This window comes from Numida meleagris, chromosome 2 (genome assembly GCF_002078875.1).
Source record: "Numida meleagris isolate 19003 breed g44 Domestic line chromosome 2, NumMel1.0, whole genome shotgun sequence".
Classification (NCBI taxonomy): domain Eukaryota; kingdom Metazoa; phylum Chordata; class Aves; order Galliformes; family Numididae; genus Numida; species Numida meleagris.
Genome location: NC_034410.1, coordinates 106,541,458 through 106,564,955, shown reverse-complemented (window position 1 = coordinate 106,564,955; position 23,498 = coordinate 106,541,458). Strand labels below are relative to the sequence as shown.

At 40.3% G+C, this 23,498-nt stretch overlaps 1 protein-coding gene across 5 annotated transcripts in view; it reads right to left on the bottom strand.

Annotated features, from left to right (window-relative positions):
* Positions 1 to 23,498, bottom strand: part of LOC110394630 (chloride transport protein 6-like) — a 73,761-nt gene that overhangs the window by 20,998 nt on the left and 29,265 nt on the right. For all 5 annotated transcript variants that reach the window (XM_021388579.1, XM_021388580.1, XM_021388578.1 and 2 more), the window contains one exon: positions 12,244 to 12,410. In XM_021388579.1, the coding sequence (XP_021244254.1) occupies positions 12,244 to 12,410 (167 nt within the window). The remainder of the gene's footprint in view (positions 1 to 12,243; positions 12,411 to 23,498) is intronic.

Below are 23,498 nucleotides of genomic sequence, written 5' to 3'. Positions count from 1 at the left end.
ATATGTTATAGTATTAAGGCTATTTCACTGAAGTTATGATATCCAAGTTTCAGGTTCCTTTCAAGAGCACATCCATGACTGGGGATATAACATGGAACAAAGACAATCTGCTTTACGGCATAAATAGGACAGTCATTTGGTAAGAAGCCAATATCCCTGAGTGGTAAACTGTCTTGAAGTGATTCATGGAAATGTAGTTTAGGCTCTGTTGCTATTAAATCCAGTGGAAGTTTTCCCACTGAAATAAATTGTTAAGGATCTAACCATAACAGATCTAATCATAACATGGAGGTTTCCTTAGACAACACGCAATACAAGGGAACCTTTCCTCATATAGAGTTTACTCAGTATTTTATGCAAGTTTCAAGTGATTAAAAGGACTTAAAGGGTGGTGGGAGGGAAAGAAGCATAATCCTAACTCAAACATACTTTAGGGACCAAGGTGCATGAGAACACAGGCAGTGCTGCTCGCTTGGATTTATTCATGTACTTGCCCTCATCTTTTTTATCCATCTCTCCATTTCTGCACTGAGTGTGTTTACCCATTCACTCGCCACAGGCCATCCTGCTTAGAGCAGCCCAAGATTTTATTTGGGGTTCTTGTAAACCATTGTTTTATTGCCCTGACTGGCCACAGCATCTTGTATAAATAGTTCTCAGGAGCTTGTTTCGGGGTTTGCTTGATGTTTGCAGTGATTTTTGAAACCATCTAGGCAGAGTGAGAACCCTGAACAATTGACAAGACAGGCTGGTTAGCTAAAAGGAACATTATCAGGTTGGAGATCATTACAATTACATACCTTCATTGTAAATGCATTACCGCATATTAGAACAATTCAGTTCCAGTTTTTACTATCACACATTTTCTGTGACTGTGGCTTTCTTTTTTCAAAATGCACTTCACATGGCCAAAAAAAATAAACAATTTTTTCATGATTTTCATCTTAGTACAAAACACACCCCATGGTTATGAAGACCTACTGCTAAATTATGGATAGAGATTATTAGCGCTAGCTTTCTTTTTCTCTAACATCTTTAAAAAAAATCCTATTATGAGTAAACACAAAACACTGCAGAAAGTTGCTTACATTTATTTTCTTTTATGTTTAGTATTTTTTTAAGTAATTAAAGGGCATGCAAGTAACAGGCCCACAAATTTTCATTTCAACAAGCCATTTGGGGAGGGGAAGGGGAGGGGGAGGGGTTCGGCATGGGGATGGGGATGGGGAAGGGGAAGGGGAAGGGAAAATGCAAAGGCAAGGCAAAGGCAAGGCAAGGCAAGGCAAAGGCAAGGCAAGGAAAGAAGGAAAAAGAAAAAAGGAAAAAGAAAAGAGAAAAGAGAAAAGAGAAAAGAGAAAAGAGAAAAGAGAAAAGAGAAAAGAGAAAAAAGAGAAAAAAGAGAAAAAAGAGAAAAAAGAGAAAAAAGAGAAAAAAGAGAAAAAAGAGAAAAAAGAGAAAAAAGAGAAAAGAGAAAAAAGAGAAAAGAGAAAAGAGAAAAGAGAAAAGAGAAAATCTTATCCAAAATTTACATGCCAATATTGATCTCGCTATACAATAGACTGTATATATATACACACACTGCAGAAATGCTGATCACGTGCAGATGACTGAATTCAGTAGATTTGAGAGTGAATTTTGTGAAAAAATTATTCTTTCAGTATGCTTCAGATTACTCACTGAGATCAATAGATGGAAATAAAAAGCTCTGTGAAACCTAATTACACTGGAAAAGGACATCACAGAATTTTTAAATTGATTTGCTCTATTCAGTGCTAACCCCTGAAACAGACATATTTAAACTGCTATAAAATGAAATTAAATGAAGAAAAGCGCCGTGTAATATGATGCAAGTGCATTCATGCTAGCAATGTGCTTTCATCTAATTAGATCTATTTAAAATGAGTTTTCAGTGGAACTTTGCACAGACAAACAAGCAAGGCCTACAACTCCTTGCTGTTTTATTTTAGTTGAACACTAAACGGAGGGAGGAATTCTTCTGTTAAACCAGGAGCCAAAAGCTTGGCAGAGTTCAGTCTCTGTTCAGTGTATCTACAAATATTTATACTGACTGTAAGATGACAAGCTTCCCAGCATCTCCTGGTCCTGGCTCCCTCCATATCCTTAAATGAGGGGACATTCAGCTATTCAGTCCAAAGGCCCTTTGATAGCATAGCACTTACTGTGAAATGTGTTGTTTGGGTTAACTGAATGTCTCTGTCACTTATTTCCCAGAGAGGATTTGAAAGTTATATATGTTTAGCAACTACTGTATGCTAAAGACAAATGGATTTCTCATAATCTGCTGGGAAAATGTCTCTAATACTTGAAAAATTGCAGAACCAAAAAAAAGGAAAAGAAAAGAAACAGATAAGAAAGATTTGGGGTTTCAGAAAAGAAAAGGAGGGGGTATTATTGAATGTCTGGAGGTTTTCTGCTAAGACCTTGCTTCTATGTTTTTCCCTCATGAAGTTTTTCCCACCAGCACTGTCAGTATAAAATGCCATCATTTTTGAAAAGTAGCAGCTCCTACTCACAGATAGAGTTGTTTATAGGAGGGCATTTAGTTTTTTAAAAAATGCATTCTGTTGTGCATCAGACCTTGGGATAAACAGATAAAAATGTGTGTGAGTGTGTCCACTTGCTGAAACTACTCAAAGAGCAACTTAAAAACAAATGCCCCAAGCACACCGCATGCTGAATTGTAGGTAAAAACACAGAAAAGACATAGTTCTTGGCTCAGCTTTCACAAAGGAAGTCCAAAAACAACCTGAGATTGTAACTAGCTGCCTAATTTAGGAAGGAGTCATGTCAGACATGGGGGCACTGCACCATGGCTATTGAAGAGCAACATCCAACAGGTACGACCAGTTATCTTTCTTCCTATAGAAGACTACCTTTGCCAGAAATGTGGGAGATCCAAAATCACGTCAGCCATGGGGATCTGAGCCCTCAACTCAAGGTCTCAAAGATGGGGGCATGCTACAGTATCCAGGTGCTCAGGGAACTGGGAGCAAATGCCCTTAATCCAAGGACATTTGGCAGCACTGTCAGCAAAACAGGACTCACACAGGTAATTTGTAGACGGCTCTAAAGAGACTATACATCTGTGAATGGTTGCATTATGAACTACAGGTCACCACTAGTCATCATATATAAACATTTGTCAAAAATTCTGTTAGTACAACCCCCCTCCTTCTCTTGTGTGTAGCTATCCTGATCCCTGTGGCAGGTTTTTCACTAAGTAGGAGAAGCAAACAAACTATAGTCATTTACAAGTGCACATTTCTTCCAGAATTCATATTCCCTGTGTCCTTGGAATTCTCCCTCCAGTCCTCCTCAGGGTCATGGCGCTGCATTCCAAGCAGCTATGCTGTACAGCAATGGGCAACTCTAAGATGCTTCATAAACTTCATCAGCAGAAAACACCAGGCACAGCAACACACCTAAGAGCCTCCACCTCTCCAAAGCGATCTGTAAGATGACTCTACATCTAGCCATGCAGTATTTTCTCTCCTATAGGTAGACACCTACTAGAGAAAAAAGCCAAATTTTTCCTAATAACTGAATGATTGATAAATTCAATACCTGTATACAAAATGCATGCCCCACAGGCATCCACATTTACGTTATCCCTTGTATCCGTTGTCCTTGTACACATACAAATATGTATAGATTAACACAGAGAAAAAGACCTAAACAGGGATTGGCTGTCTTGATGTCTTATGGATTAATGCTGAGGGACATACTACTTATTACTCGTGTATTCAGAATGGGAATGACTCAGTTATCTTTGCATTTTCCAAAATATTATCTGAGCCTGTAAGAATCTTTTTCATAAAAAGGAAATCTTAAGTTTGTACAGACTCCATCTGCCCTGGCATTATATCCAACCAGAGGCAAAGATAGTCATTTCTCAAAATGACACAAATACAAGCAATTTAAATGCAAGTAAATGTTTTGAACAAACTTCCATAGGAATAAAGTGAGAAAAACAATTAAATTGTGTGCTAAAATAAATGTCTCATGATCTTGCCTATAACTGAACAAACAGGAAAATTGATGATCTCTGGATAGATCACTGCAAAGCAATTTCCAAGGGAAATTCACAAAATACTAAGCTGGCTCTTGCAGTTCAAATGCAATGACATGATGAGTTTCTTGCATATGTATGCCAAAAAAACTAATACAAACTGGAAAGGAGAGAGGAAATCTCCTGTGAGACCATTTTCATAAAAGCTTCATTCAGGGCCTCCACCCTCGTGTGCTGTACCAGCCACCTTAGCTTTTCCACTCTGCATGTTCCAAGAAAACACTGACTAGTATGTTAGAAATGTTGGCTTAAAAATGTTTGGGAATGGGCAGTGACAACAATGTATGTTTTAATAACCAGATAAATTATCAGATGATCTTTTGTCAAAATTACGTATGGAGATTTCAGTCTAACAGTCTACAAAATGAGTAAACTAAAGCAATACAGATGGAAAAATATATGAAAAAAAGAGATTTCTGATTGCTCAGTACCTCTGAGAATCAGGCATTTTCTAATGGATAAAAGTAGACAGGTTATTAAAAAATAACATTGGTATCTGGAGATGCAGATTATACCCAGTCCAGTAAATATAAGCTTGTGACACTTACAACCAGGATTCTGAGCAAAGGCACTTCTCCTTCCATTTGTATTTGCGTTGGGAAAGGCATTCAAACCCTTGAACTGCATCATTCCCATTTCTAAAATACTAGCCCATTTCTTACACCACAAGCATATCAGGAACCATAATAAAACACTGCTAGTCACTAGTGGTGTTCTCCAGGGTTCAATTCTTGAGTCAGTTCATGTTTAACATTTTATGAATGGTCGGAACACAGGAGTTGAATACATCCTCAGCCAGTTTGTTGACAGTACTAAACTGGGAGGTGCTATTGGAAGGATGAGAGGCCTTGCAGAGGGATCTAGATACACTGGAGCACTGGGCAATCAGCAAAACTGTGAAGTTCACAAAAACTGATATTATTTCTAAAAAGGGTACTTCGTTTCTCAAACATGCTGAAATTCATTAAAGTTTACTTCAGGGTCCCATCCATGGCCCTTTGTGTCAACCCTAAAACAGCCAGGAAGGTGGTGAGCATCACAACCAGCTTTCTTCCAGGACTAACTAAAGAAGCAGAGAAGCTCAGCAATCTGAGTCACTTTTTAAGACACAAACTAGTGTCTCTTGCATGATGTAGCTACCGGGAGAAGTACTCCCATTAGGGAACAGAGAAGCAGTCAGAGCAGGGAAGGCGGAAGGGAATGGCCTCAAGTTGCAGCAGGGGAGGTTCAGGTTGCATATTAGGAAAACCTCCAAAATAGCAATTGGGCACTGCAACAGGCTGCCCAGGGAGGTGGTAGAGACACCATCTCTGGAGGCATTCATGAAATGTGGAGATGTGATAATGGGACATGGTTTAGTGGGGAAATACTGGTGGTACGTGGACAGTTGGACTAGATGATCTTAGAGGTCTTTTCCATCCTTAAAGATTCTGTGATTCTATTATGTGCCATCTGTTTCCTTGTTGTAAATACATAATTCTTTGTCATGACAACCACCATGACAAGCTCCTAACCCACATTTATGAGGATGTAGCAACACTCACAAGAACAGAAAAAGTGGCACAGACATGAACAGCAAAGAGGATTCATTTCAGCTAAAAGTGAACTCAGAAGCAGTCTCCGGCACTGTAATAACAGTAATGTCTTTACACGTAACCCAAGAACACCGAAATACAACTCCTGTATAGATGGACATCTGTATTCCAATAACCAGCAAGGAATCCCCAGGGACTTCAGTGAGTTTTCAGTCAGAACCATCATTTCTTGAATGAATTCAAAGAGTTGTTCAATGACATCTTCATGAGATTGGCTGCTCTGCCAGCACAGCTGGATTTTCGGTAAGGTTGGCTGGCTTTAAGTGGAAACTGTCAGTATCTGCCAACAGTGGCCAGACACCAGCGCAGACTCAAGCAATTAGTGGAATACCCATCCAGTGGCTTAGGATGATTTGTGTACGTGTGTATGCTCCACCTGTGTGCAACCACATCTGAAGGCTGTGGTGGTACCTGTACAGGCAGCAGCAGCTTGTCCTCCCAGCTGAGCCATCAGAGAGCCTCCTTCTTAGACAGGTCAGCAGAAGCCGTGTTGTTTCCCACAGCCGAAAGTTGCTACATCCATTTTTTACATACAGACCTATAGGAGCAGGAGCAGCTTGCTCACTGCCAGACAGCTAGCTGTGAAACATAGGTTATTAGTTCCAGATGCTGCTTCAGTGCACTTTCTCCAGTGGAAAGTGTGCAGTAGTAACTTCTTTCAGTTTCACAGGACTCCCCAGAAATGGAAAACACATCAAAAGTCCATGCGGATTTGTCATCCCTCTCTCAACATCAAGCAGTCTGCAGTGCCAACTGAGACATCTGTGGAAAGACTTCTTCACAATCCAAAGGGACCTGTGTCACATTTGCTAATGGTGCTTTGACATATGAGGGCTGTCTCCCGGTGGGCCTTACAGCAAGAACCATAACCTCCTATTAAGCTCCTGCCCATTGACACAGCACGCCCAATGCTTGCAGCAGGTTCGCCAACCCCATGGTGGTCTCATTAGCATTCAACCTTGCTTTAGATAGGTAAAAGAAGCACCTTGAGACAGAAACTAGAGGAAAAGAACAACTGCTTTAAGATTCACCCCTTGCGATCTGTCTCTTTGTGCTTTCATATTTTCTCCCAGTGCTTTGCCCAGCTGTACCAACATCAGTCTTTTAAACAACTTATACGTTTGTTTCCCTTAAAAAATCTCACAACAGAGTACAACATTCACTTGTAAATTCAAAACATTTTCTTCCTAGCACACAGTGATTATGATCAGTATGCAATCTAGGTAGAACATACCATTTACATATTGAATATTGCAGGAGGGGTGGAAATCCAGTTTAAATTGTTCACGAAAAAAAATGCAGGAGAAGCTGAGCCTGCAGATTTTAGACATATCAGAAAATATAGTTTCTTAGAGCCTGAAAACATCCCATTGTAAAACATTTTAGGCTTGTGAAAAGGTAATCATGCAAATATACAGGCCTTCTGTAAACATTAAATTATTTACAAGTTTCTCCAAGGATTTCAGTCAGACAGCTTGTTGGATCTTCTTCACCATCCTTGTCATTATTTTTCTGCATTCGTGCTTGCATTGTATATACTGGGTTCTGAGGACCGCAGTGACTACTAACACACTTCAAAGTACAGGAGGTCAGCAGAGAGCTATTAGCCAGACCACGGCCCTTTGTGTCAAAGGAGGGTGCTGCTGGCCAGGTCGTCACAAGCCTTGCTTTCAGCCAGCTCCATCATCTGCTCTGTGTGACCTTGACAGCGCAGCATTAGCTACAGCTCTCATCTGGACATTTTGGGAAAGGGAATGGCTAAGGCTGGGAAAGGTTTATTTTAGTTTGGAAGAAGGGTTGTATCTGCTGGTATTTATTGTAACATGGGAAGAGTGATTTGTTTTGTTTGTTCAGATTTCACTCTAAAAATAAACAGTAAGGCAATCAAAATCTTGGGCATCTTTGTATGGCTTTACCAATGTAAATAAAGTCATTTTGATTCATGCGGTACCTTTAGATAGCAGATTCATTAAACAAAATTAGAGGAGGTTGAAAATCATCTTCTAGGGTTCACAAAGCTTTTCATTTAAGAACTGACAATACATTGCTAACAAAACAGACTATAAAAGCCATATGAGGTATGTAGGCATTTTCTCTAACTGAGAAAACCGGAAAAAAATTGTTTTGACCAAAGCAACATAGTGAAATGGGTCAGATCAGATCTGACAAGAGAACTGTAAGTTTCACTTGGTCTCCTGCTTCTGTCCATATAGCCTTCCTTTCTGCCTCATCTCGATATTTGCATCAATACTATTATCCTCTTTGCATGTGACTTTTTCCTAAGAGACATTGTGCAGATTTGGACACTGAGGCTTATGCCTGACAGAGAGGTAACTTAAAGCCCACATGTAATTTTAGTAAATCTCACTCACATCTCAACATCTTCCCTCTATCTTTTCTCCAGCAGCCAGAGTTCTCCCCAGACAAAGCATGGCCTTTTTAAAGCAGCTCCCTTTTTCCTTTGTGCAGTCAGAGCAAGATCCAGCTCCTACCACAAACACTCTACAAAAGACAGACTGGATGCCTTCTGATGCAAAAACTTTGCCAAGTCCACCCCCTAATGATCCCTTTCAGGATGAAAGCGCCAAGTGGCTGTGGGACGCGTTGGCTTTTCAAGGAGGTGAGATGGGGTGCACCACATGCATCCTAGTGAAATGTCTCTGAATGAAAACTCGTGTCAGCAAGATGAGTGAGGAAACTTTTAGTACAGCAGTTACTAGTCTAGGCTTAAACCAAAAGCACACCCCCAAAGTCTGGTGATTTTCAAAATCCAAAGCCTCATCTAAAAAGTCTGCTAATTACCCCAATTTCTGTAACAGGCCAAACCAGGACATTGGATCCCAAATAACCCTCCAACTTGGGTTGGCTCAAACTCTGGATCCAATGTCTGCGGTGTGGGAGAAGGGAAAACCAGAAGGGATGAAGGAATAAAATCACCCTTACTCCGTGGATCTCTAATACAGGGCCACCTCTGATACACTTTAAAAAAATACATAATGAGACCACTATAATATATATTCCAGCCAAAATTCTTGGCTCCCCAAATCAGCTTTATATGGTATGCAATATAGAAACACCCAGGAGACGCTATAAGAACTTTGACAAGGCTAATATTAAGCTAGAACAAAACAGAACTACTGGCACCAGCTCCACTCAGCTCTTAAGTAAACTTGTCCCATTAAAAAGTAGCCTCTAAGATATTTTCTCTCTGAAGTGTATAGTAGCTTATAAAAAGCAGGAAGAGTTGCCAAGATGTAGATGTGTTCAAGTACTCCTTACCCTCATTAAAGAACATTCCCTGGCAGCCAGCAGCTCGGAGCATTCCAGTGAACCAGATTTTATAAGAGGGGTGTTTACGGTGGTGTAAGACGTAAGCTGGAAATCATGGTGCACCATAGCAGCTGTGTACTAAATACAGCTGTCTTTGAGGCCTTATCGGTCAGGGCACAGAATATGACAGGCAGGATGGTCAAGGAAATTCAGAATAAAAATGAGTATTAAGAAAACAAACGTCAAACCTTTCTGCACTATAGGAAGAAAGACATCAAAAGATGACAGTGGCTGCAGAGGAGTTAGGTAGTGGAAAAGCATGGAGGACTTAGGTCTCAGTTCCACTGGTTTCATATGCAACACAGAGATATCTTCAAAGCAAGCAATTACATAATTTAGCTTCTTAATGTTCCCAATTATTTCCACAGGAGTTAGGAGTTAAATTATTTTGTGGATCTGGCTTTTACTTGCCTTGATCATTTAAAGGCTATTTTCCCTTCTCATTTCAGTGTCCAACAAATCTTCTGCCTGGGGGTGTTGTCCACTGGAAAAGGAATCAACTAATTATCTAAAACAGAAGTTCTTCTCATCGTTAACACCTCTGAAGAAATAGGAAAGAGAAGATCTGCATTTCTCTCTTACAGTCCGAGTGCTGAGTACATATAAGAACGTGTTATTCTCTAGAGTTTCTCATTTTTCCTCCTTACAACCATCTAGTCACTGTTTTTCCAAAGGCTTTTCAGTTTCAGTTGAAGAAGGATCCCGATTTTTGTGGCTCTAAAGCCAAACCATTCACTCTGCATACAGAAATACAATTTATCACCTGTTAATAAATATGTGCTATCAGTAGCTACACAGCTGACCTCATTCCCTATTATGTTTGGGGGAATCTGGAAGTGCACAATTTATGCATTTTGTGATCTCACACAATAGTTAGTATCACTGAAGAAAGAGGATGCTGAACCTGCCCCATGTGCACCTGTGTCACTTGTGCTTTGCCAGAGCAGGGATAAGGTGGTTGCAAATGCTCAGCTAAGCTGCCCCAGCCGGAATAAGAGAACAGCCTGTGCAAAATGCCATCTGGGTACAGACATGTGAAGAGTAAAAATACCCCCAGAGTGGAACTTAAAAGTAGCAGAGAATTGGACAGTCAGAGCAGTTGCCCTTTGACAAAAGACTAGAGAAGCAGATAGGCAGGTTCCCATAGCATCTTGTTAGCTGCAGGACCAGTAAGATAGGAAACAAATGAGGTAACTTAGTCTGCATGGAAAATGCATGAGAAGAAAAGTCACAGCCTGGCACCTTTCTGTAGAATTTTGATTCAAGTTTCAGGGATGCTCAGAAGTGAACAAGAAACAGAGATGTGGGAACAAGAATACAGAGTTTTTTTGGCGTTTTTTGTTGTTGTTGCTTTTTTACTGTCTAGTCTTAATCTGTGTTTTTATATTTTATTTTAGGTAAAGTAATAGGAGTTTGCTTTTAGAATGCTTACACAGACTACATGTGAGGCATCAAATCTTTACATTATCACATAACTTTAAGAGGTCGATCATCAGTCCAGAGTTGCCTCAAGTCAGTGTTCAGGATTTTAGGATGTCTAACTATAAAACAGATCAAGGAACTGGAGGTCTAAGGTGACTGAATGGTGAAGCTTCATTTATTAAGGGAGATAGTAAGGTGACAAAGCATCCAAGAATTGCACTGGAGACAGCAAGCAATGGGCCGATGCCATAGCTTATTCAAACTGAGAAGATTTAGGGCGAAACTTGGCAGCCTGTAAGGTTCTATAAAATTTTACCAAGCTGCAATACTATGTATTTTGCTTTAGAGTATTAGTGTATTCTGTGACTAGAAATCTTTAATATTCCTCAGGAAGAAGGGAAAGGAGCAGGAGGGATATTTGATTATTTTCATATGAATAAATAGATAGATAGATAGATTTGTCCTTCAAGTAAATAGGACCTCACTCTGAACCAGGAAAATAGCTACAATTCTTTCCATGGACTTGTCATCCAACCGAAGCACCACAGGAAACTTTATGACTTCTTCCCCTCTGTTTTATCTGCCATGTTACATATAGAAGTCATCTGTTATATCACAGATTGTTTTTATTTCCTCCTATCACATTGCTGGCTTTCTTCACCTCCTGTCAAAATACAGTTGGATTGTACCCAGTATTCAATGTGCCTGCTAAAAACATTCACATTTGGCTACATTTAGAAGAAAGTTATAAAGTGTGGATAGAACAAGTCACCAATATTTTTGTTCTTCTAAAGGGTCATTTGAATATATGAGATTTTCCAGTAGACCCTAATACCATTAAAAATGACAGCTGAAGTGCCCTACAAATAGCTTTGGTCATGGACATATACTACCAAAATATCTCTTAAGTAAAACAAAAAGTCTTTACGTGATAAATAAATAAAATCATTTTCCTTCTATTTTTCACCACGATACCTATTTCATTCACAGAGGATATCTTAAAGAATTGGCTTTTCTGCATTCTTTTACAGAAGATAACCGTACAGTTCTCATTACCTCCAGATAAGTGTAGACCTGGCATCTATGTTTAGGAGAGAAAATGGTTCTTATTACTGGTTATAAATGGTTTGATTACTGGTTGTAAATGCTCACCAACAGCCCGAAGTTTCAGATACTGGCTCACACACTGGAAAATGCACAGGAATGGTTGGGTTACTCCCACCTGACCTGAGGAAACACTTTTTTTTACAGGCTATTCGTTCAGTCCTCAGTCAGTGGAGGCACTTCCAGAAGACAGTTCCTCTGACCTGTCATAAATTGCTAACCTCTGATGGCAGAACTCTCTGACCGAAAATGTGCTGAACATACAGGAAGCCTTGTCCAGTCGTCCAGATGTTAGATAAGGCAAAATTTACCATAAAGGACACTACAGATTGTTGTAGTTCCTCTAATCTGTGGCATCTGCTCACAAGATAGAGTCACAACTGTCTGCGAAAACCTCTACTAGATTCCCCACTGGACCAATCGCACTAATAAACAGCATCTACCTAGACAGTTCATGCATTATAGAGCACTTAGTGCCCTTGGGACTTTGGTGAAAGCGGTAATTCAGATCCTACCAAAAAACTCTAAGAGAAAAGGACTCTCTACTGTTCTATTCACACAGCACATCACTCCAGCAGGTCCTTTTTCAGGACCAGGACCTCCTTTTGTTCCTTTGTCCCACCAACCTCCTCCACTTATAGGACCCATGCAGTCTCAGTGCAGAACACAACAGAGAAAACTCAGCAACAAAAGAGACCTCACCATTCTCTCCTGTGACGAACAAAAGGTTCCACATCCAAGTAAGGAATGCATTTCAGCCTCAGAAGGGAGCTGTACAGGGACGCGTTAAAAAAGTCACCAACCATCTTGGCCACCATGACAGCCAGCATTATCAGTAACAAGGACTGGACATCATTTGTGATCTCTACCTAAGGAGAAAAGAAAACAAAGGACTTAACATTTTTTTCATACAACTGGCGACGCTGGCGGTGGTTGCAGAGGACTACCTACTTTTTTCAAAGGAGAGCAGAAAGTACTTCAGTTACCCTGCAGCTGCTAGAAGTGGAAGGGCATTCGCCTCCTTTCCAGGGATGGGAAATCCGTCATCACTTCCACCAAAAGGCCTTGGCTGATACAGTGACAGCTCCCCTTCCCATTCCTATCTTCTTGAAGCACTGTGTGTGAAGCACTCATGTCTGAGTCCCATATTTCAGGTGGCTTGTGACAATTTTGCAGTTATCAGAGAAGGGTAAGTAGAGATGGAGTAGTTAGATTGTTTTAAATAGCTTGGCAGTGTGACAAATACTGAAAAATGCAAACAAATCCAAATATTCTTTCTTGCTGAGCTCAGGAGATACAGAATTGTTTTCCCATACTGCTGCTTCCTGAGAGAACAAGCTCCTTGTACTAACATCGTCTTGAAGGATGCCAGAGAAGAGAACAAGAAGCTCTCAGCAGAAATCCAGCTCAGGAGATCAAGAAGCAAGAACATTGCACAGATACCATGCTCAACAACATCTGGCAGTGCAAGGATGGTGCAGACATCCTTTTCCTTGTGATCATGAATCTATCGATATGGCACTGCAACACCCATCTTAGGGAAACAGAGTGCATATGCTGATTATGGGGTAAAATATCTAAGATAGCTAAAATGTCTCACCTAAGTATATTTGCACTTTCTCCCTGAATAATGAGGGTATGGTCAGATGGGTGGCAACATATTTAGCATGTTTTAATACCTTATCCCCCCTTCAGCTATTTGATTTTGCTTCCACAGTTGGACACATCACCATATTGTTAACTTATTGCAATGCAAAAGTGGACTGAGTTCCCTTGTCCTGCAGGCGTCTAACAGCTGTGGTGGCAGTGACTTCATGAAGCACACCAATACAGCTGCCTTTGAACAAAGGATTCTGAGTGAATCATTGTATACAAAGTACAGAGTAACATGAATGCACTTCAGTCAGTTTATGCTCAACTCACAACCAAGTCAAATGTTTTTCTTGGTCAAAATGACTGCACAGAAATGTTCTCTGTATGCTACTTTATTAAATGTTTTAGTAGTATTATTATTAAAAACTGCTATCTCCTTCCCATTATTTCCCCTATTCTATTTTTTTTAAAAAGGTTATTAATTAGCAATTATCCTAGGATTACATATGCACTTTCTTCCTAACATTAAACTTATCTCCAACTCAGCCAAAGTGAATTGCAGCATGTTGCCATTTAATAGACCTCATTAGGTAAAAATTGTTCAGTACTCCAAGCATCCACATTCAAAGAATGCCAATAAACATTTTTCTGCCAGATAAGCTGTAAGCACATTTATCCAGGCTTTATATTTTCACCCTTGTGTCTTCGTTCTGGGATCATAGTGATAACATCAAGGATGATTTAGAGTATATGCCAACGAGGGACTCATATGGCATGTTCAGTCATGCACAACAGGGTCATGCAACTGTCCTTTCTGCTTGGACGTAGCTAAGGATTTTTAGTAACACCACAGCATTCTTTGAATGTCTCCTTAAACCTAGCATTTGACTGTTTTATTTTAAAACACCAGGAACATGTCAGTTGAAAGGAAAACAGCAACTGTGGGATTTTAAGAATTGCTTCATCATATCTGCCACAACTCATTCACACAGATGGAGACTCCTTTATTGTGGATTCCTTTTTAGGTTATTTTTAAAGAATCTTGCTATGGGGAACTCTTCTGGAATAAAACAAGCATTAAAAATTAATATTAAAAATACTCCAAAAAGCTATAAAAGCACTCTAAAACTCTAACTTCAAAAACTCGTGAAACTCATACTCTGAAAACACTCTCAAGTGATTATTTTAACCTATACAGAAAATTTTCACCCAGAATATGGTGAGATAGTGTCGTTAAGTTGTGTGGACACATTACTACCATTCCAAAAATCGGCAGAAACCCCCTGGGCATGGACAAGAACTAACTGCAGACTAGAGAACTGAAGCCATGTGCTACTCCTTTCTTCCAGCTACAGGAAGCTAGGCATCCAGTGACTGAGACATCTGCCAAAAAGGACAAAAGAAGAGGCTACCATGAAGGTCAGCCCAAACAAAAGGCACAAGCAGGCTGACTATGGGATGCAGCAAGCAGACATTATTGCCTGCTTTGTCCAGAGCACAAGAGCATGTCGATGCCATGAGAACCTTGGGGAGGTGAGGTGAGGGGGAGCACTGTTTGCTCAACCCAGAAGCTGCAATTGTGACCATCTCTAGAACAGTAAGAACCACAAAGCAGGCTTTCCAGGCTCCCCTCCTTGCTCTTTATCCCATTTTATTCCTTCCTCCTACCCTCCCATTCTCTAGTGGGAACAGCCAAGCTGTCCTGGCCTGCGCTCTCTTCTTTTATTCTCTGAAATATTCAGCAGAATTTTACATCTGCTATTGAGAAACTCTGCGGCTGGTGCTGATTTTCGCCAGCACTGCAGCCCTCCTGAGTGCTGGGATTCCTGGGGATGGCTCTTCTCTACAGCACTGAGTATTTGCAAAGCAAACACTCAGAGCAAGTGCCTCTAGGTTCAGCGACGGACTTTGCTTCCTCCAAGAGTTAATGCCTGCCAAGCAGAAACGCTGTTTATCTTTGGCAGCCCAGCGTGGCTGAGGTCATTAAAGAAAGACATGCTAAAAACATTTTGAGCAATATCTTATATATATAAGTAAATTGAAACTTTGGCCAAAACAGAGCAACTACAGTTGTCCTGAACTCTCACTACAGATGGAAAATGGAGAGTCAATTTTTGTGATATTAAATTTTCTTGGGAATAGGTAATGTTAGAGCAAAACCTTAAAGCAGATGACTTAGAAATTATATAAATAATATATATTTGAAGCATAGCATGAAGAATAGATAAAATCATTTCTAAAATGTCAAGAAAACTGCATGAAGATGTAATCCACTGTGAAGCTTAAGATAAGATGAAGCTGTGTGCACTAATTATAGATCAAGTTATTTGTGACACTAGCCTAAAGCAAAAGCTTTATAAAAGATGAACCTGATTCCACACCAAGAGATCTGGAGAAAACCTTATGTCCTACTTATTGGGGGTTTCAAGCTATAGGATAATGCTTATTAACTATAAAAGCACATCAAATACAAGAATAGAGTCCAGAGATCAATTCAGAAATGCTAGGGAAGGGAATTGCAACAAAGAAAGATTCACTCACAAAAGTGCAGTCACTCACATTGAGAAATTATGCATCTCAGCAGTGAAGGAGAAGGAAGAAATCAACAATACCTGTCAAAAACATGTAGCTAAAAGCTAAGCCCATTAATGACAAGGATGATGGCAATGCAGCAGCAAAGTTCTCCTTAGGATATCTTGATGAAAATCGAGGAAGTGCCAATTAATCCAAGAACTGTGATAGATTAAAGTCATCTTACACAAACACATGGACACCCACAAACCTACATGCACACACACATGCACATATGCGCACTCTGTAACACTGTGTGAGTAGTCCCTGTGCAGAGAAGGGCCATCTGCTCCCTGCCAAGAGAGACAAAGTGCAGAGCCTTGGGACTCGACTGCACGAGGAAGTCAGCACACGGTGAGCCCAAGTGTGAATTTACAGCACGTTAACTACCCTGCACTAACTGCCCATTTGGGTACTCTTGGCACACATGAAGAGAAAAACAACATCCTTCGCCATCAAAAAGGAGCAAGCTTAGCTCACACAAAAGCACTCTCAGTAGGTTCTAGAAGCATCCACTCAGGGAATTGGCGCCAAGTAACCAGCAGGCTGTAAATTCACACTTGTGCTCCCCACAAGGCCATTCTGCCTGCAGACAGGTCCTGGTGAGCTCCCGCCAAGCAAGCCCAGCCACAGCCCAGCACCTCTAGGAGCTCGTCTGGTCCGGGACTGGAAGACAGTGCAGCCTCTCCTTTAACATACCTGTCTGCTCGCACCACTTCCTAAAGAACCTTAAGAAGGAACAACTTACAAAGAGCACTAGAGGGAGAGAGAAAATAAAGGTGACAAAAGCAGAGGGAGGGGGCAAGTTGGGGCAGCCACCAAACGCCTTCAACTCTTCAGCAATGAAACGTGATGTTTCGTTTATTGATACTCATTCCAAGCCTGCATTTTAGGGGCTGCTATTTAGGATGCAATTTACTCTCAGTGCATATTGCCAGATTTTTTTTTTTCCTTTTGATCTTACGGGTGCAGCAGGCTGTGCCAAAAATTTCTTAGCCTAGGGCACCCATCTCTGCAAAGCCAGCAGCGCTAATAGACGCTGGAAACAGTCAGCGCTGACACTTCATACATCAGCAGCCCAGTAAATTGCACCTATTTTTTTCAGTATTCTCTCTCTATACAAAATATTGAAATATGCCATTTGCACACACATGCATGCAGACCACAATTAATTTATTAGCACTGTTATTCAAAGCTCTTTAAATGTCTTCTTTGTCACCGGAGGCACTTTTCAACAACCCCCACGGTCCCGAGTTTCTCAGGCCTCCACATCGTTATAATCTGTTAGCCACCTTCGTGTTAGCTTGGTTTTATTATATAACACATAATTATGCATTTCATTAACAGCATCACCAGGCACAGCACATCAAAGAGAGAATGGCAGCTGCCCAGGAAATTCAAAAAGATGCAGTTTACTTAAAGCTCACTGTTAAAAAATGCTCCCCCAACCTTTTCAATCAAATAATGGTTAACATGCTTCAAACATTTTACTCCAGCTCAGAGAACAGAGGCCAAACAATCTTGTTAGAGGCAAGGCTGCTGATAAAGCGAATATTCCGTGAACCCTTGGTATTTCCAATAACATAGAAGAAAAGATTGCTAGCCAGCAGCATGGTGCAGCCCAATTTTCTTGCTTCTATCAGGAAATCACTTAGCAAAAGAGCTCTCTCACTATTTGCAGCTAGCAATGACAACTGCAGAAGAGAGGACCTATCAAATTAAAAAAAAAAAGGAAAAAGAACATGTCTGCAAAATGAATTAAAATATGTTAAATCAGAAGGGTTGCCTGGCAAACTGAGCAAATGAAAGACAAAACCTCCTTCTCATAATATAATGATCATCATCTTGAGAAGAGGCTAACTCCAAAAGAAATATTTTGTCATTCCTCACAAGCTTACGCGCACATAGCTGAAAGTCTGGAATTTGGAAAATATTTGGGAAAGAAAAGGTATAAAACAATGTCTCTAAGAGTGATTAAAAAAATACGAGAGGTGAGAGAATGGGAAGAGACATGAATTCTCAATACTACCAACCAAACCCAATAGATCTGGAGTTAAAGCTGTAGCTGGCTCAAAACAACAGCTCAAGGCACAGTTTCCTGGGCTACACATGACCAGATTTTGTGGAATATGAGACACTTCCCCAGGAAGACACCTTTCATTTCTCTCAGATGCAGCCAGAATTTCTCCCACTGATTCAACACACCGAGAAAAAAAATCACCCATGGTCAACAGAACATTTCCAAAGGGTGGAGAGTTGGTAGTCCAATCATTTTGTTCTTGTTCAGGAGCAAATGCCAACAAGGTTGTAAACATGGACTGACATGAAGAAGGGGAGCAGAACAATTCCCTGTTTGCTGCAGCAGAAGAAATGTTCAAGCCGCTTTCTCGAGAATAGTGATTTGTGGAAATAGCATCTCCTTGGGATCCAGTTATTTATACTGTCACAGCCGTTTCATAAACATTGCAGTGCTGCATTTTGATTTCTTCAATGTCTGGGTTATGATCTGCTCACCCTTAGTAACCTGCGTGTTGAGCACTTGAGTCACTTCACTTCCCACTTAATAACGTCCTAACAACACAAAGAACTGCAATGCCATTACTGTTGTTCACTATTTTTATCTGGCATTATGCCAAAAGAGGCACCTTTCCTCAATATTGATCCAGCTGAATACTCCCTCCATTAATCTCTCCTTTTAAAAGTAAAGAACCTTCCTTTCCTGTGCACTTCACCTTTAAAGAAATCCTTTATATTCCTAGGACTACATCCATTAACTCAATTTGCTTTACTGCGTCACCTTATCACTCACCACCATCACTGCTGGAAATTTTTGAAGTGAGATGCTGCAATACAATAAACATAAATCTCTTTAAAGGTCCTGCTAGCCCAAGAAGTTATGCATTCAAGTTCCTCACACTGCTGCAAATGATTATTTCTTGCAGCCTCAGGCAAACAAAGCTGTGCATCATGCTCTACAAAGGGTGACACACCCAGGGTAGGTTCACTGGAAGGACTTCCTGCCAAATCCCCAGTGCCAGGAGGATTGCACAATTAGCGGGATTCTTCCTCGCATTCGTGACTCTATTAACTATCCCAGGCCATTAAAATGAGTAGGCAGCTTCTAGTGTCCCAGAGCTTAACTACTGCCAAGGCAGAGCACAAAAAAATATCTTAGCACAGAGCGCATACTTTTTAAGCAAAATAGTTCACATTAATCACATTTGTGCGTGGTCTCTTAATCCACCTTAATTCCTAATGTTCAGTGAGATCAAGTCTCATCTTTCTCTGATGTGGATTTAAATAGCTGCAGGAGTTCCTCAGAAGCCAACCAGCATTTTGTTGATGACTTCCTTGTTTATGGAGAGAACAACTCTCCCTAATTCCAAGACCAAGTGTAACAGTAGGAGATCGCTAGAGAGAACATAGAAATACCCAGAAGAGCTAAGTAGTCCCTGGAAATGTATCAAAACCCTCTGAGTCTCAGTCCTTGGGAACTTGGACTGAAGATGCTATGCATAGTGGAAATGTTTGATTTCTTGTTTCAGTCCCTCAAGGCCTATAAATACACCTGTTTTGACAGGCTGTGGCAACGGATGCACTGATATAGGAAATACTATAGGCGATAGCAGCAACTTTTGCCAAGATCCCCTCAAAAGATATCTACCAATGATTTCTTTGTAATCTGTCTCACTATCCTGAGTACACAGTAGACACCAAATCCTGAAAGGAGCTTTCAGATCTTTAAATGTGTCCCCAGACAGCAACTCTAGTGTGTGTTGTGTCAAATGAACTTCTTATTAATAAATACAGCAACCTTTTGTATGTTTCCTGTTGAACGTGCCTAAACATTCAGCAGGCTTACATATTAAATCTATTCAAAAGAAGCACTGTACTGTGTAATAACCCTAAATAACGATTACAAGCAACCTTGTAATGTTTTAACTCATAGTATAGCAGAATTCTTTAAATAATTATTCATGAGAATTTTTGTAAAATAACAAAGAGAGCTGCAGTGAATCTCTGATGTATTTAAGTGATGCTAAAACCAACAACTGCAGAATGCCATGGCCCCAGCTCCCAAAGTCTAGAGGAGGCAGCAGCAGAAGGAGCTCCAGGACTACAGGCACCTGCAGACCTAATGGTGGATTTATCATGGCTCTGTGCATCTTCCTCACCATTTGACGAACACTGTATGCCACGGGCTGTGAACTTCATTTCAACTTTAACTGCAGTAGGAGATTAGACTTTAAATATCAGAGCAGAACACTTTAAAAAGCCTACTGCTGTCAAAGCCAGCATAGGTGGTCATTCACTGAGCCTCTAGTTTCTTAGATAAGTGCATTACAAAACCTGAGGGCCTGAAACTACTCCCCACCACTTTCTCTGCGAGAATAGTTTCACTATTTTCACTTTCCAGACAGACAACTGCCAAAAAATAAACGGTGCTCTTCCTCTACTTGGAGTAAATTCAACAGAAAGTAGTAGGACTTAATGTATGCAGCGCTTTGTTGTGTATTAGAGTAACTGCATAATCAAACAGTTGCAGTTTTATTTTTATGTCAAATCGAATAAAATAACACCACTGTACATCTCCCCTTCTTTATAAAAAGGTGACATCACTTATAATCACATTAGGAAGTATCTTTAAATACACTGTTCAGACACACTGGGCTCCTGACACGTAGCTTAATCAGAGCCAACACTTATTCTACTACAAATAACTACAGGCTTGGAGATTCTGACTATAGTTTTAACTCTTCATTTAAAAAAATTAAAAAATCAGACAGCTTAGTAACAGAAAATTGAGTCTCTTGTCAAAACAGCTTCTGTGAACCATCTCAGGTGTAATCAAAAATGTTAAGTGAGCCCTAAAGTATTTAAGAGTGACAGGGTGATGCACTGAACGTTCTAGCAGGGGGAGGAACCTGCCAAATGAGTTTCCAGACAATTAAGCATTTCCTCTGTCTGCTTTGAAGGAAACATGATTTTAAAAATCTTGAATACTACATTTGTCCCCACTTTTCCAAAAGATTTTACTTACTAAATTTGGTGTTAAGTAATCCTGCTGCAGTAACTGCACTGATCTATTTTAAAGCATTTATAATGCTATGTTGGTGTAGAGGAGATGAAAATTTGAACCTCACTGCAGAGTGGGTACATACACCATCTTGCCCTTTTGGGCACACCTGATCAGCAGGGCAAAAAAAATGCTTCTTTGTCCAGAGCACAAGTATGTACTCTTTCTAAAGTGAGGGTCACAATCTTGTTTCATCTAACACCAATGTCAGCCAACAGCGGCTGCTTCCCAGAGCCTCCGTTACTCTCACACAGGAATGGCCCTCCCCACAGGCAGCCATGTGCTCCATATCCTTTCCAGAGCACCAGACTCCAGTTGCCTCAGGAGCCCAACGTCCCTTTCACACCCTTGTGTCTTGAGCAAGTCAGAGGGAGGGACAACTAGAGGTTTCCCAAGGTCTGTGCTGCCAAAGGATGTATTAATTTTTTACAGTCCATTCTTTCCCTTCTCTTTGTCTGCTCTCTTTTAAGTATTGCATACACTCTGCTAAACAAGGAGAAGAAAGGGAAAAATACGACTCAAGCCTTCCAAATAAATTCTCTTTTCTTTGAACAAGAATCAAGCTAAGGAAGAGCATAAGGTGGGAGTGGTACAACTGGAATAGTCTGAGGTCAGCCTTCATGATATATGACCTGAAGCACCAAGCAGATAACACCATGCAACTTGTGCCTTTCTGAAGCGGGGCTCTGCTGGTTTGCAAGTTGCATCAGCGACTGCTGAAGTCACCACTGTCAGTATGGGTGATTTTTTTTTATTCTTTTAGAGATATCGGGAAGCAGCTCAGGTCTGGCTCAATAAGCTGGCCCAAGACACATCCACATGCGCTCAAGAGATCTTTCAACATCACTCTTTCATATTTCAAAGTGAGAGAAGAACCATCTCTAGGACAGGTCCCGTTGGCTACCATTTGTGATCCTGTTTTGTGCAATGTTTCTCCTTTTCCATATGCTTTCACAGCTTCCTCTTGGGGCCTGCCTCTTTGCTTACAGCAACTGCACACCTTCACCAGGACTCACCGCCATGACCATATGTGTCTCTGGGGACGGGAGGGGAGCAGAGACAACAAACAGGCAAAATTTTTAAACTGCATGACAGTACATGTCCTTCCCATCTGGGCAGAGGGGAAGCCATAGTCCTCCTTGGGGATCTGCCTCTCTCAGGACCCACAGGAGGAGCCTCCTTCCCACCAGCAGTCCTTGCTCGACAGAACAGCAGCTGGGCTGTGTGATCACTCACTCTCGTTTCAACTGGGTCCAAGAATCAAAACAAGGATTTCTGGCCCCAAGCCCCCATTCATTAGAGCAGCTGGTTACATGGGGCTTTTAATTTAATGATAATAATAATAAATGATAATAAACCCCTCTGGCTGGAAAAAAAAGGAGGTAGGCTTATTGTGGTAGCTTTTGTCCCAGAGATAAATCATTTTCACAGAGTTTGGAAAAAATACTATTGGCAGCATTTTGAAGGTTTTTAAGTTAAAAATATAACAGAACTTAATGGTTTCAGATGCTTTTTGTGACAATGTAACTGAAAAATGCCTTTAATTTGGAAACAAATTAAATTTGGCAAAGAATTACTACATAAAACAGCCCAATTGCATTCTCTAATTTGAAAAAAATTAAAAACAGATAAGATACTGTGAAGTAAAAATAACTTCTTCACATTAAATTCTCATGAACTTTCATTAAGATTTGTATTACTTGTCCCAAATGTACAATTCAATGTTGTAATACACTAGATTGCTTTATTTATAAAATACCTTTAATGCTACTGTAAGTTAGAGCCAGAAAAATGACGATATAAAAATATTATCTTCTCACATTACAACTTCATTTCCAATGTGTGTATTTAAAGAAGAAACACAGTCTCCATTTCAATATTTCAGATGCAGAACTGAACTTTCTAAAGGTTCAATGCCAATTGAATCCATGTATAATTCAGGAATATGTTTATTTTACTGATAAAACCAGGTGCCAAAGCTGAAACAGCACTTCAAGAGATATAGCTGGTTTCTCTTCTAATTCATGAATTAGAACAAGACTAACTACACACTAACCACTGTCCTATGGTTGCAGTTGTTCTTTTATGGATGATGAATGAATGCATCAGAAGGGACTTGTTCTGATGTTCTTGGGCTGAGTTCACAAGGCCACTATCCATTAAAAAAGAGGGTTATTTTGCTTTTCCCTACAAGCATGCACTTTTTATGGGATGTTCCAATGACTTGACAAATTGTTTATCATCCCTGTAGGGCAGTATTTCTTAGGTTAAAACCCAGAAAGCTTTGAATTGGAATGCTATTGTGGCGTCTCATGAGAATTTTAAAATTGGACGTTAGTAAGCCTCTCAGATTAAACTACGTCTCCCACAATGCACTGTGCATTGCTTCCTCCTTCCTGGAACAGGCCAAGAAAGTCTCCTTAGTGTTTCATGGGAAATATTTCATATCTAATAGAAAAATGATAACATGAAACAACAAAGATCATGGCAAGGTATTTTAAAGAGATTTTGCTTTACTGTTGTTCCTCAGTTGTTCAACTTTTTGATGAAAAATCCAAGGTTTTCCTGAAAACAATTCTGAAACCCTAATTTTCAGTCAAAAAATGGAGTGGATTTATTTTAAATGATTCTAGCCAGAGTGATGCCAGAGAAGCAGCCTATTGCAGACTTAAATCTTTACAGTCACTCCCAGCACAAAACTAGGCACTTAAGAAAA